We start from the raw sequence: 14,036 nt of genomic DNA, 5'->3' as shown, positions 1-14,036 counted from the left end.
CTCAGTATGATCCCAGTCACTCCCAGTCAGCCCAGACACTTGGGCCTAACCGGGTTCTTAGCCCACAGACATCTAAACCTGTGGTAGACAATACGAAGAACAATGCCAGGGTGGCGGCTCCCAGTAACGCCAAGACACTTGATACTTTCAAAATTAAAATGCCTCCCCTATGGAATTTGTTGAACTCGTCATACCAGCTATTGAATTCTACCAATCCAAATATCACAGCAGATTGCTGGCTTTGCTTCGATGTAAGGCTGCCCTTTTATGAAGCAGTAGGTGTACCCTCTAAACCAGAACTAATAGACGGGCCTAACCCATCGCAATGCCTTTGGAACACCACAAACATCCCAGAAATTACAATGCAATACATATCAGGGCAAGGCTCTTGTGTCGGTAAAGTACCCCCTCTGAAAAAGGCGTTATGTGCAAATGAGATCAGGCTAGGAAAAGAATCGAAAGCCAAATGGTTAGTTCCTGCTAGCAATACCAAGTGGATATGTTCAAAAACTGGAGTCACACCGTGCGTATCCCTTAACGTATTTGATCAAAACAATGAATTTTGTATACAAGCAATGGTTGTTCCTAGGATTATATACCATCCAGAAGAATACATATATGATCATCTATCCCATTCAACTTCTAATCACATACAAAAACGAGAAGCCATTACCGCTCTGACCATAGCTGCCCTGCTAACCGTAGGTGCCGCGGGGGCTGGAACAGGAATAGCCTCGTTAGTCGAACAAAACCAAAGATTTTATTCCCTCGGAGTAGCAGTAGATGAAGATTTTGTTCGAATTGAACAATCGACCACCGCCTCAGGAAAGTCATCGTCGAAATTTGTTTTACGGACTCGTAGAAGACTAGATCTCTTCTTCTTACGACAAGGCGGACTTTGTGCGGCTTTAGGAAAAGAATGTTGTGTATATGCAAATAACACAGGGGTTGTCAGAGACACAATGGCCAAACTTAGGAAAGGTCTAGAAAAGAGAAGAAGAGATAGAGAAGCCTAGCAAGGATGGTTTGATTCATGGCTTAACCACTCACCATGGTTAACAGCCCTGATATCCACCCTAGCAGGGCCGATCATAATGATCATTCTAACACTGATTTTCGGACCCTGCATACTAAATAGGCTGATGTCATTTGTTAGAAGCCGGCTAGAGCAAGTTAATATCCTTTTGCTTGAATGCCAGCAACTACTTTAAGAAAAGCATTTACTAATTTTATCCCTAGTTATCCCTACTAACACCCCATTATTAATAACTACCTCATAGTTTTCACCTGTTCACTGTGCCCTATCTTTTATGTTATGAAGTCTCCCTCTAAAGATTTTTTACAAAGTATTAGACTAAGAAGCATATATCTTTTGTAAGGCTTCTATATTTATTTTTAATTGTGCATGGGGGGCGGAAATGTTGGCAGTTAGGGTCTGGCGGCCGGAAGATCTCGCGCTGTATGGAAAGATAGTAGCCCCTGACTTGATAGGTGTGGTGTTTCGTGTGTTATCTAAGCAGGCGGAAGTGACATTGTAAAACTCAAGGTATATATTGCTTTGTTACCTATCAATAAACGCCATTTGCTGTCCACCACATGGGTGTCTGCGACCTGGTGGACCGAGTGGCCGGAGAGTGGTCGCCGTGCCGTTCCTGAACCAGGTCGCCGCTGCCACCCTGTGCGTGCAACATCCCCCTACTTTGCTCGGGAGCTGCATTTGTGCTGTAGGTCCTTGCCTTGCAGAGGCGCCAGTGCCCAGCCGTGTACCTGGCTGATTCGCCCCACGCCTTGCTGACTTGACTTTCTGGCTTCACCTCCGACCTGCTGCATCACTGCAGCCCAGCGTGGGCATCAGTGGACGCAGCCACGAACCTCTCTGCTCTTGCTCGAGTCCCGCAGGGCTGCATCCCATCGATGGCACCAAGTGAGCAGCATCCTCCTGCTGCACCCCCAGCTCCCGCACAGCCCCTTTGGGGCCACCAGCCACCCTGGCAGGGGCCATGGGGGTCAAACAGTGCTGGGCGGGCCAGGGGGACCACGGCAGCACAGGGCGGCGCAGACCCGGGCAGGGGGTGGCACAGGGGCTGTTCTGAGCTCCTCCGGCGACGCGTGGCCGCAGGACAAGGGAAACTGCCGGCACCTCCTGGTGCCTGAGGGGAAGATCCTGACCGGGATCCCCACACTCGGATCACGCTGGCACTCGGCTGCCCATCACTGTTTATTGGTGCCGCTTGGCAGTGCTTCCTCTTTTGGTCATTGCCGGTCGCGGGGACGGTTCAGTCGGGGACCCCCAGTGCTGTCCGGCTCTTGGGGTGCCGATGCATCCCTCTGGGGCCGGAGGGGCTGGAGCAGCCTGGGAATCCTAGTCCTGCGCAGCTCTCGGGGCGCCGATGCGTCCCGTGGGGGCTGGAGCGGTTGGAGCAGCCAGGGATCCCGAGTCCTGCCCGGCTCTCGGGGTGCTGATGCATCCCTCTGGGGCCGGAGGGGCTGGAGCAGCCTGGGAATCCTAGTCCTGCCCAGCTCTCGGGGTGCCAACGTGTCCCGTGGGGGCTGGAGCGATTGGAGCAGCCGGGGACCCCCAGTCCTGCCCGGCTCTCGGGGTGCCGATGCGTCCCGTGGGGGCTGGAGGGGCGGGAAGAGCCGCGGTGCCCGGGAGACCTGGGATGAGGCCGACTTGTGCTCCGAGGAGGCGGTGGTGCCTGGGGGCGAGGAGCAGGGTCAGAGACATCCACAAACAGGGTCCTGGTCCCCACTCTGCAGCACACAGGCTGGTGTCCCACTCTGCCCAGGACCACCGTCCCACACCCCCCACCTGACTCCAGCTCCAGCACAGGGATCTGGTGCCCCAGCCACCACTGCCTTGTCCCCCTGCCTTGGGGACAGCTGGGGATTGTCCCTCGGGAAGCCTGGCAGGAGAGTCCAGAGGAAGGCAGGCTGGGGGAAGCCAGCGGGAAGAAGGGTGGGGGAAAACCTGGCATCCCGCAGGCGTCCTGCCTGCCCCGCTGTCCTCTTCGGGCCTCCCGGGGCCCCTCCCAAAGCGCAACCCCACGTACCTTCCTTGCCCCCCCGCACAGGCAGCTGTCCGTCCTGCCGGTCCCTGGAGATGCGTCTGTCCCTGCCCAATAGCTCTGTCGCCTTGTGCTGGGAAGGAGAGAGCGGGCTGGCTGAAACACGGGGCCCCATTCGGCATCCCCAACAACCCTCCCACAGACAGCTCTCCCTGGGGACACTGAGGCACAGATGCCCGTTCCAGGCTCAGACGCCGCCACCGTAACCCTACCTGTGTCACCCTGAGCTTGCTGGGGAGCCGAGCGAAGGGCTGTTGCGGCCGCGGGGTGCTGGGCGGGTGCGGCTGGAGGCAGCGTTGCTGCGGGGGAAGGATGGTGTGCTGGTCCCCGCAGCTCGGCGGCACAGGGGGGCGCTGGCACTCTCCTGTCTGCTCCCTGGGAGATGGGACATGGGGGTGCTCAGTGCCCGGCACTGCAGCACCACATGGTCACCCCATGGCAGAGAGGGGGCCGCGGCTGCAGCGCCAGCACCCATCTCCCAGTGTCCCCCCCAGGGGCAGGGGCTACTCACGGGCCAGGCGCAGGCATGCTGAGGGGCTGGTCACAGGACAAGCCCTGGAAACGGGCCAGGAGCTGCCTGGAGGAGGGAGAAAAGGGCTGGGTCAGCTCCTGGGGGACACACAGCCCTGCCTGCACGCAGCACCATCCCCAAAGCCACCGGTGTCCCTATGGCACTCACTTCTTGATCCCAGCCGCCTCACCAGCCGCTGCTCGCGACACCTTCTCCTCCAGCTGCTCCTGGAGGCTGTTCCATTGCTCCTCCAGCTGCTGCCGGAACGGCCCCAGCTCCAGGCGGTCCAGCTGTGGACGGGAGCGCACCAGGATGGGACGTCACGGTCCCCGGGACACGGCCGGCTGGGGACCCTCGGAGGGATGCTGCCTTAGGCTGCCAAGCCCCCAAGGTGTGCACAGTGGGGACGTGCCAGCCCTCACCTTGGAGTCCATCTCTTCCCTGAGCTGTCGCTGGACTTGGTGCCAGCCCTGCTCCTGGCCTGTCACCCGGCTCGTCAGCTCCTCCATCTTCTCTTTCAGCTGCTCCACGCTTGCCTCGAACTGGCTGTGGCTGACTTTGCCGGCCAGGGAGGTTTTGTCAGCTTTCTAGCAACAGAGAAAGGCAGGAGAGCGCTGGGGGAGGGATGGAGGGACGCTGGGTTGGGCCAGCTCCCATCCGGAGGAGAGGCAGAAGTGGCTACATGGCCCCGCTCACCCCATCACTCCCGTGGGGCTGGTCCCACCAGCCAAAGAAACCCAAGTGGGGAGACAGAGGGACCTGGCGAGTGACCCACAGCGGCTCTGCAAGCCCTCCCTCCCCCTGACCGGTTCTGCCACCAAGCACCCGAGGGACAAGGGGCATTTGTCACCCTGCCCAGGACCCCCTTGTCTGGCGCCAGCTCCCCTCCATGCCGTACCGCAGCGATTCCCAGCAGCAGCTCCTCCTTGCCCGCTTTCTCCTCCTCCAGCCTCTCCACGCACCGGGACAGAGCCTTCCAATGCAGAAAGCACCCGTGATGCCACGGCAGGGTGGCAGCTGCCTCCCAGCCAGCTGAGCACCCCCCGCCTCCCCACCTTCCCCCAAAACCTCCTGGAAAGGCATTTGGAACCATTGCAGGGCTACGAGCGGCTTGGCAGGGAGACAAATCCCTGCTGGTCGCCAGCCTGGGCTCTGCCTGGATGATGCTCTGAGCCCGCGGGGGTTTCAGCCGCCCACCTCAATGGATTTCTCCTCCTGGCAGCGGTGATCCAGGAGGCCCTGGAGGACGATCCTGAGCTTCTCGCAGTCCCCTTGCACCTGCCTGACGCTGGCCTGGATGTGCTTCAACAGCTGCTCATCCTGCTGCAGGGAGGAAGGTGACACGGTTGGTGCCATGCAAGGCGGGGCTGGCTGCCCCGTGGCCACAGACCCGGCTTACTTGGCTGGTGACGACGTGCTGGACGAGCTGGGCCACGTGCATCCTGGTGTCCAAGATGCCCCCTGCCAGCTCCTGCCCCGCGCTCTCCACTATGGCTCTCAGCTCGTCCAGCTGCAGGAAGGGGAGCAGGAGTCACCTCTGAGCTGGGGTGGATGCAGCCAGCAAACCCAGGTGCCATGGAGGCTCAACGGCCCCATCCAGCCAGGAGACGTGTCCAGGACCCCACCAGCACCACCCCAGCGAGCCAGAAGGTGCTCAGAGTGCTCCTCCTGGACCTCACCTGTGCCTGCAGCTGCTTGGTCCTCCTGGTCACCAATGTCTCCAGTGTGGCCTGGATCATCTCCTGCTGCGCGGACCTGGCCAGCAAGATGGGGCACAGGCAGGTTTAACCTCCAGGGGCCACTCAGCAGGTGTCCCTCACCCCCCCACACCAGGATGCTCCAGCCCCCCAGACTCATCGCAGCCCTGCAGGCTGGGAAACCCTCTCCCGCCATTTTACCCCAGCTGCAGGGGGCTCTGGTCGCTGCTGCCCGCTTTCCCGTCGTCTCCAGCCAGCCCCAGCTTTCCAAAGGCCTCCTCCAGCTGCCTGACCTGGGAACGGCGGTGGGGGCAGAGTCAGGGCACGGCCCCTGTGTCGTCCCAGCACAGGGGGCCTTTGGCTGCCCCACCCTGCCCAAACCCCCCCAGCATCCCCACAGCCCCCTCCGGGACTGCTGCTGGCTCACCTCGTGCTTAACGTACTGCAGCTCATAGTCCATACCCTGCAGGGAGGACACCCAGCCCTGCAAGGAGGACACCTGGGTCTGGAGGTCAGCCAGGATGTGGGCCATGCTCTGCTGGCCTAGAGGGAACGGGCCAAGGGGACATGCTGTCGGCGAGGGGGTCTTTTCCACAGGGCCAGGCTCTGAGCAGAATGAGCCCCCGACTCAGGGTGTCCCCACGTCAAACACCCCCTGCCAGCTCCCCCAGGGCTCTCACCTCTCTCCATGAGTAGCTGATGCTGTTTCTCAAACTCTGTGGAGTTCACGTGGGTGAAAGTCAGCTCATCCACTCCATTCCTCTGGGCACCGTAGAAGTGCATGGTGGTCTGGGTGCCGGGGACCTCTGGCTGCATGGTGGCGCTGGCATCAGAAGTATTCGCTGGAATGGAGGTGAGCCCTGCCGACTTCTCAGGGGGCGCTGGTGTTCCCTGCGCCCCTTCTTGCATCCCCAGGGCGCCAGGCTGTGTCCCTGGACTCCCCTCGCGGGTCCTGGGCACAGGCTCTGTCCCTGGTCCCTTCGGCCCCAGGGCTGAGCTTGCCCCACGCTGCTTGTCCATGTCCGACTGGGGGGGCTTGGCAGGGGCAGACTGGCCCCCAGTGCTCTCCTGGGAAGAGAAGGCAAAGAGGAGCAGGTTTACGGGCAGCCGTGCAGCGGTGAGGACAGACCCCAGGGCCCCTGCCGCGTCCCCTGGCCCTGTCCCCAAAGCCCGGCCTCAAGCTCAGCACGAGAGCCCAAAGGCAAAGGGATCCCAGGGTCATACCGGCCACATGGCCAGGGGGATGGGACCCCCGGCATCACCGCCCAGCACCGCCAGCCCGTGGCCCATGCCCCAGGGACTGACAAGAGACTCTACCTGGGAGATGCTGATCTCGTTGGCTGTGATCTTCATCTGCCCCACGTCGTCAGCCAAGGAGGTGCCCTGGGAGCCGCTGGCGGTCCCCTGCAGCGGCTCCTTCCTGGGCAAGTGCTCCTCTGGCTCCCGGGGCTGCTGCCCTGTGCCCTGGGTCCTGTCCTCCTCCTTCTCCAGGCCAGGCTGGTCCTTGGTGGCCTGGTGTCCTCCCAGGAAGGCGGTTGGTCTGTGCCCCGGCTCCAGAACAGGCAGGTCCTGCAGGCCCAGGTGTCCCAGCACGGACTGCAGCAGCCTGTGCAGCGACGGCAGGTCCACAGCCCCATCGCGGGATGTCCCGATGGCAACATCCAGCAGTTGGGACAGGGTGAGCGGGGCCATCGCTGCCGTCCCACAGAAAATACGGAGCCTGATTTGGGGGGACTGGAGCCTTTCTGCCTGGAGGGGCCTGGGAGGCTGTGAGGGATGGTCAGCTGGCAGCTTCCTCCTCCTCCTCCTTGCCAAAAAAAGGGATCCAAACGCCGAGAGTGATCCAAATATCTAGTGTGATCCAACCGCCTAGAGTGATCCAATCGCCGAGAGTGAGTCAATCGCCGAGAGGGAGCCAAACACCAAGAGTGATCGAAATACCGAGAGTGATCCAAAGCCAAGAGTGTGCCAAACGCCAAGAGAGATCCAACCGCCGAGAGAGATCCAACCGCCGAGAGTAAGCCAACCGAAAAAAGCGATCCAACCGCAGAAAACGAGCCAACCGCAAAAAGCGATCCGACCACCAGTGATCCAACCACCGGAGTGATCACAGGGTGGGTGATGCGTGACAGGACAATGTGCTGTCCCTGTTGCTCAGCAACGCCCCACCCTGGAGCCAGCGGGCACCGCCCCGGGTCCCTGCAGCTGGCACTTGGCTGAAGGGACCCACAGGGATGGAGATGCAGAGAGGTTCCCGGCTGCCTTTCCCGCTTTCACCCCTAAAATGTGCCCGGTGACGTCTCCTATGTGGCACCAGGGGACTGCAGCCCGTGCCCAGGAGAGGCAGCTCCCTGCAGGGTGGGCGTCCCTGCACAGGAGGCTGAGCCATGGGCAGGGAGATGATGCTGCCCAGTGTGCAGCGTGGGCTGGTCCGAAACTGCCCAGGACACCAGAACCAGCAAGGGTTTTATGATTTTAATGATTTTTTTCCTGAGGTATCAAAATGCATGACAGAGCTCAGCGTCTCCCCAGCCTCAGACGTGGGAATGGTGGAAGGTGCTGCTGAGAGCAGCAACACGCGGACTTCTAGCAAAGAGCCGCGTAAGCAGGGAAGAAGAAGCGCAGCTGGGCACGTACTTCCACTCAACTCCAGGAAGCATTCAGACGCTGGGAAGGCCTTTGAACCCACCTGATCCGTCAGACAAGTGCTCAAAAAAATGATCAACAAGAACTCATTTTCCCTTATAAACCCGAGTCCAAGTGTCACACGGTCAGAGCACCCCCAGCTCTCTCCTTCGGGCGGGCACTCGAAGACAACGTCCAAGAAAGGATGAGCGTGGACAAGCAAGACCCAGAGCAGACGCCTTGCTCTTCTAAGAGCTATGAGATACCTGTTTTCAGGCATTAAAAACAAAGCGCATAGATCTGATGTGCGTGTGGATTTTTTTTTCCAAGCCCTGGAATGCAAGGAGGGAGCAGAGAGATGAGGAGATGGGGACAAGGCGCACTGAGGCAAGAAGCTGACCCTCTTTGGAGGGATCCTCAGCCTTAACTGCAGTAACTGCAGAGCGGCCAGCCCAGCAGCTCTAGAGCTACGTCCAGGGACCGGTGGAGCTTTCTGGAAAGCACTGGGGACCGGCAGGAAAAGCTGAAAGAGCCCTCAAGTGGCCCAGGGTCACCCGGCTCCCGAAAGAGCACCCCAGCTGTGCAGTGGGACAGCAAGAGCAAGGGGTGGATCTCCGGGCAGAAAACAAGAGATCAGGCTGGACGCTGAGGAGATGGCAGGGACCACCCTGCGCTGCGGCTCCTCCGCGGGGGCACGAACGACACCGCAAGGCTGAACCCATCAATCAGCCTTTTCTCCCGGCAGGACGAGACGAAAGAGGGAAAGACGCAGGGGAATAGAAGCTCCATCTCCTCCTGGTTTGGGGAGTATTTGGAGCAAAGGGAGCTTCATTCTGCCTGGGTTTCAAAACAACATTTAAATCCCCTACAACACAAACGTGTAACGTGGTACCAGTCACTCCCAGTTGCTCCCAATGTGGTTCCAGTCACTCCCAGTTGCCCTCAGTATGATCCCAGTCACTCCCAGTCAGCCCCAGCATGCTCCCGGTCACATCCAGCATGATCTCAGTCACCCCCAGCTACCCCCAGCATGGCCCCAGTTCCTCCCAGTGTCATCCCAGTTGCTCCAGCGTGATTCTGGTTGCCAGCACCATGGTTCCGGTCACTCCTAGTTGCCACCAGCATTCTCCCAGTATCTCCCAGCTGCCCCCAGCGGGGTTCCAGTCACTCCCAGCTACCCCAACTGTGGTCCCAGTCACTCCCAGTTCTCCCCAGTGTGATTTCCATTGCTCCCAGTTGCCCTCAGCATGGATCCACTCACTCCCAGTTGCCCCCAGCATGGTCCCAGTTTCCCCCAACATAGTTCCAGTCACTCCCAGTTCTCCCAGTTGCCCCCAGCATGGTTCCACTTGTGACCTTGCCACCTAACAGTCCAGACACTCACTGGAGCCAAGCTCCAGAGTGCGTGATGTGCAGCGCCTGCTCGCACAGGGAAGGTTCCAGCACCGACAGCTGTTGCTGGTCCCCACCTTGGCAGCCCCTTCCCAGCCCCACCACTACAGGCTCCAGCACCGAACAATCCCAACACTCTCTCTCACTCTTACTCGAGTTGAGCTGCAAAACTAAAATGTCAACCTGCTGCTCCAACACAGAACGTGCCGGCACCAAAAGCTGCTTTTGGGCCTCACGTTCCCTTGGCAGCCCTTTCACAGGCCCCCAGCACTGCGGCTCTGCCCCATGCTGGTCACCTCATGGTCCCCTCACTCTCTCTCCCTCGAGTTCCCAATTTGTGAACATCCAGCAACTCCTCCCATACCAAAGGTGCCAGGACGGAAAGGTGTTGCTGGTCCTCACCTTCCCTTGGCAGCCCTTTCGCAGGCCTGTCAGCCATGGAGATGCAAGAGCAAAGCAGCGGCCAGGGCTGGGAGTTGCTGCTGCATGAAGCCGTGTGCTGCTGCCGCCCTTCCCGCTGGGGTACCTGTTTCCCAGCGCCTTCAGCACCAAGTGAGCATCATCATCCCAGCTCCTGCACAGCCTCTTTGGGGCCAGCAGCTCCCCTGGCAGGGGCCATCGGGGTCAAACAGCGCTGGGCAGGCCAGGGGGGTCAGGGGGAGCGCTGCAGTACAGGGCGGCACAGACCCCGGCAGGGGGTGGCACGGGGGCTGTTCTCAGCTCCTCCGGCGACACGTGGCCACAGGACGAGGGACGCTGCCGGCACCTCCTGGTGCCTGAGGGGAAGATCCTGACGGGGGCCCCCACACTCAGACCACGCTGGCACTTGGCTGCCCATCACTGTTTATTGGTGCTGCCCGGCACCGCTTCCTCCCCTGCTCAGAGCTGAGGGGACTTGAGCAGGAGACCCTCAGTCCTGCCCGGCTCTCGGGGTGCCGATCCATCCCACGGGGGCCGGAGAGGTGGGAAGAGCCCCGGTGCCCAGGTGAGGTGTCTGTGGGACCACGTCGTCCTGTGCTCCGGCAAGACGGTGGTGCCTGGGGGTGAGGAGCAGGGTCAGAGACACCCACAAACAGGTCCTGGTCCCCACCCTGCAGCACACAGGCTGGTGTCCCACCCTGCCAATGGCCACCTCCCAAAACAGGATGGTCCAGCCCCCCTGGGCTCCTCGCAGCCCTGCAGGCTGGGAAACCCTCTCCCGCCATTTTACCCCAGCTGCAGGGGGATCTGGTCGCTGCTGCCCGCTTTCCCGTCGGCTCCAGCCAGCCCCAGCTTTCCAAAGGCCTCCTCCAGCTGCCTGACCTGGGAACGGCGGTGGGGGCAGAGTCAGGGCACGGCCCCTGTGTCGTCCCAGCACAGGGGGCCTTTGGCTGCCCCTCCCTGCCCAAATCCCCCTGGCATCCCCACAGCCCCCTCGGGGACTGCTGCCAGCTCACCTCCTGTTTCACATGCTGGAGCTCCCATTCCAGAGCCTGCAGGGAGGACACCTGGGTCTGGAGGTCAGCCAGGATGTGGGCCATGCTCTGCTGGCCTAGAGGGAACGGGCCAAGGGGACATGCTGTCGGTGAGGGGGTCTCGCCCACAGGGCTGGGCCCTGAGCAGGATGAGCCCCCGACTCAGGGTGTCCCCATGTCAAACACCCCCTGCCAGCTCCCCAGGGCTCTCACCTCTCTCCAGGAGGAGCTCTTGCAGCTCCTCAAACTCGGCACGGTCCACCTTGTTGTCTGTCAGCTGGTCCACTTGATCTTTCAGGACGCTGTAGACGTTGTAGAGGTGCTCCAGCTGGCACAGAATGTCTTTCATCTGGACTTGGTCCCTAGAATTGAATGTGGAGGGAAAGGCCTTCCTGGGCGTGCCTGGCTCTTGCCCAGAGGACACTGATGGCCTCCCCGCCATGGTGGCGCTGGCTTGGCAGGGGCAGACTGGCCCCCAGTGCGCTCCTGGGAAGAGAAGGCAAAGAGGAGCAGGTTTACGGGCAGCCGTGCAGCGGTGAGGACAGACCCCAGAACAATACCCTTCCCCTTACCCATCTATTTAAAATATGGGTTCCTGGCTCTTTGCCTACCCTTTCCCCTTGATTAACTTGTGAATACAGGTGTATGAGTTTGCATGCTGGGATTAGTTTGAAGCGACTTCGCTTTACATTAAGGATTCACAGTCTGATGTCTCTCAGAGAGGGATGACATTTCCTTTCCTCCAGCCCCATGCAGGCCAGCCTACATGGTTAGGGACACACGAGCCATTGCTGGCCAGCCAAAATGTGCTGCTGCAACAAGTGAGTTCTAGTAACAAGCTCATACAAAAATATAATAAATATTCAGGGTCATGGTTTATCAAACACAAAATAATCTCATGCATGGTCTCTCCGTTTAATAATGTATCTCAAGGAATGCCATCAAAATAAGCAGCATAAACACCCAGACAAGGTCGCCTCATGTGAAAAAGAATTCCCAAAATTGTTAAGGTATGCAAGCAGAGTCCTGCAAGACTGAGTAACATAAGTGAATCATTTTTCTGCCTTATAATTCTCAGTTAACAGATGAAGAGACATCTCGAAGGAAAGCAATAAAAATTACCCACAATTTGTTGGGTTTTGGTTGTGTTTTTGTTTGTTTTTTTTTTTTTTTTTGTTTGTGGGATTTTTTTGTTCGGTTGGGTTTTTTTTCCTTTGTTGTTGTTCTTTTGTTTGCTTTTTGTTTTCCTAAGGGGCAAACATTTGCCAAATGTTCCATAGAGCCACGTTGATCAAAAATGATCAACATTTTTGCCATGAACAGTTTAGATTTGTAGGTCTGCTGAACATCTGGCCAGTTCCTTGCCAGTGCAATGAATTAGGAATAAGTTCTGTCTCCTTGTTCCAAACTGGGGCATTAGTCTGCAGACTCCTCTATTGAGTTGCAGGAGAAACATTTATTACATAGCGTTTTCTAAAGACGCTCAAACGCAATTAAAACACATCATCTAATTACTGGGCAGGCCGACAGGGAAAACAGAACAAGTGCTCATATGGACAGAGTGAGCGATGAATACATTTGCTGTTGTGCCTTAGAAAGAGGCTCAAAACTAGGAGAAGACAGATCCCCCAAAACAACGGCTGTACCATGGTTGCGGATGGGACAAGACACCACAGCCCCCTAAATATTTTGATAGACTGCCTGAGCTTATTGAACCATGTGGTACACTGCTTCTTAAAGAACTTGGTTAGAAACTGCTTATATAGGCCTCTCCTGGCAGAGGTGACTTCTGCAAGCTGTGAACCTTTGAACTTGCTGCTTTGTTAAGCAAAAAAGGCCTCGGCATCTTCAAGCTGGAAGATCAGGGGAGCTGCGGCCCTCGAGATGACGGACAGAAATGCTCTAACAGGAGAGTGTTTTGGCTGTTGCCAAGAGCTTATTTTCCTCAGCTGCGGGTGCAAAACGGCAGCTGAAGGTCGGGACTTTGACTGGAAAATGCAGAGATGTGGTGAAGAATGGGGAGACACCAGAGTCTGATTTTGCTGTTGGCCGGAATGACGCCCTGGGTGGCACAAACTACTGTGGGAGTAGAATCACAGAACAATTTGGGTTGAAGGGACCTTCACAGCTCATCCAGTCCAACCCTTGCCCTGAGCAGGGACATCTCCCATGTGAGGAAAAACTGAAGGAGCTGGGGCTCTGGAGCTGGAGAAGAGGAGACTGAGGGGTGACTCATTCATGTTTACAGATATATAAAGGGTGAGTGTCAGGAGGATGGAGCCAGGCTCTTCTCGGTGACAACCAGTGATAGGACAAGGGGTAATGGGTGCAAACTGGAACACAAGAGGTTCCACTTAAATTTGAGAAGAAACTTCTTGATGGTGAGGGTGGCAGAGCCTGGCCCAGGCTGCCCAGGAAGGTTGTGGAGTCTCCTTCTCTGCAGACATTCAAACCCGCCTGGACACCTTCCTGTGGAACCTCATCTGGGTGTTCCTGCTCCATGGGGGGACTGCACTGGGTGAGCTTTCCAGGGCCCTTCCATCCCCTGGCATTCTGGGATTATTCTGTGATCTTCACCCAGCCCAGGTTGCTCAGAGGCAGAACCACCCTGGGTTCTGAGGGTCGCTCTCCAGGAGGCAGCAGCTCGAACTGGTGTCTCCTTCTGGAGACACTCATGAAACTTGCTGGAAAGTTCAGCTTTGTGTAACATGCTGGTTTAAACAGACACTAGAGATGGCAAAAACATTGCTCCCTTCCCTCCCTTGATTTTGCAAAGCTGTTCGAAGAGGGAGACTTGACAGCTATCTCAGAGTCAGGAGCTGTTGCCCGTTAAAACCAACATTTTTCTGCCCAAAGAAGCAACAATATTCTCTGTAATGAACTGCTAAGACAATTGTGTGGGTCTCAGAGCTTCCCATGGGGCTCCAGACACCGGTCTGAGCCTTATCACAAACCCAGGCAGGGAAACCCAGGCCTTCCACCTCCTTCTAGTGAATACACCCAGGTGTTTAACTGGTTCAGATGATTGTTAATGTGTACTTGCGGTCTCACATTGAAATTGCTGTAAAAATCACTAAATATACAATAAGGATTTGAATTAAGGACAGTGTAGGAGTAAAGGGATTAAACTGCAGAGTTCTCAATGCAGTATCGATGGGTAGCCATATTTTCCTAGCGCATTTTTTCTTGAATGCTTCACCTGGAGAGGAAACAGGTTATTTTTGACGAGCTGCCTGGAGCGAGCGCTGCGCTTCGCTTCCCGGCCGCGCGGGGGCGCTGTGGGCAGCGC

General features: G+C 57.8%; 1 protein-coding gene across 1 annotated transcript; it reads right to left on the bottom strand.

Annotated features, from left to right (window-relative positions):
- Nucleotides 1-3,743: 3,743 nt before the first annotated feature.
- On the bottom strand, nt 3,744-7,077 carry LOC139828526 (uncharacterized). The gene is made up of 10 exons (XM_071811555.1): nt 6,594-7,077; nt 5,957-6,344; nt 5,704-5,819; nt 5,478-5,569; nt 5,259-5,334; nt 4,979-5,089; nt 4,777-4,902; nt 4,478-4,552; nt 4,002-4,166; nt 3,744-3,869 (listed from the first exon to the last, which is right to left on the bottom strand). The coding sequence occupies exons 1-10, from the start codon at nt 6,966-6,968 to the stop codon at nt 3,744-3,746; spliced, it is 1,650 nt and encodes a 549-aa protein (XP_071667656.1). The 5' UTR covers nt 6,969-7,077.
- Between the last annotated feature and the right edge of the window lie 6,959 nt (nt 7,078-14,036).

This window comes from Patagioenas fasciata, chromosome 8 (assembly GCF_037038585.1).
Source record: "Patagioenas fasciata isolate bPatFas1 chromosome 8, bPatFas1.hap1, whole genome shotgun sequence".
NCBI lineage: Eukaryota > Metazoa > Chordata > Aves > Columbiformes > Columbidae > Patagioenas > Patagioenas fasciata.
The sequence above is the reverse complement of the archived record's forward strand: the minus strand, read 5'-3'. Positions and strand labels throughout refer to the sequence as shown.

Bases quoted from the DNA above. Each gene is read 5' to 3' on its own strand.
- LOC139828526 (XM_071811555.1), bottom strand. From the start codon at position 6,968: ATGGCCCCGCTCACCCTGTCCCAACTGCTGGATGTTGCCATCGGGACA. The intron at 5,570-5,703 runs GTGAGCCAGCAG...CGCCGTTCCCAG, and splicing joins TGCAGTACGTTAAGCACGAG to GTCAGGCAGCTGGAGGAGGC. The intron at 4,167-4,477 runs GTACGGCATGGA...CTCTGTTGCTAG, and splicing joins TGCTGCTGGGAATCGCTGCG to AAAGCTGACAAAACCTCCCT.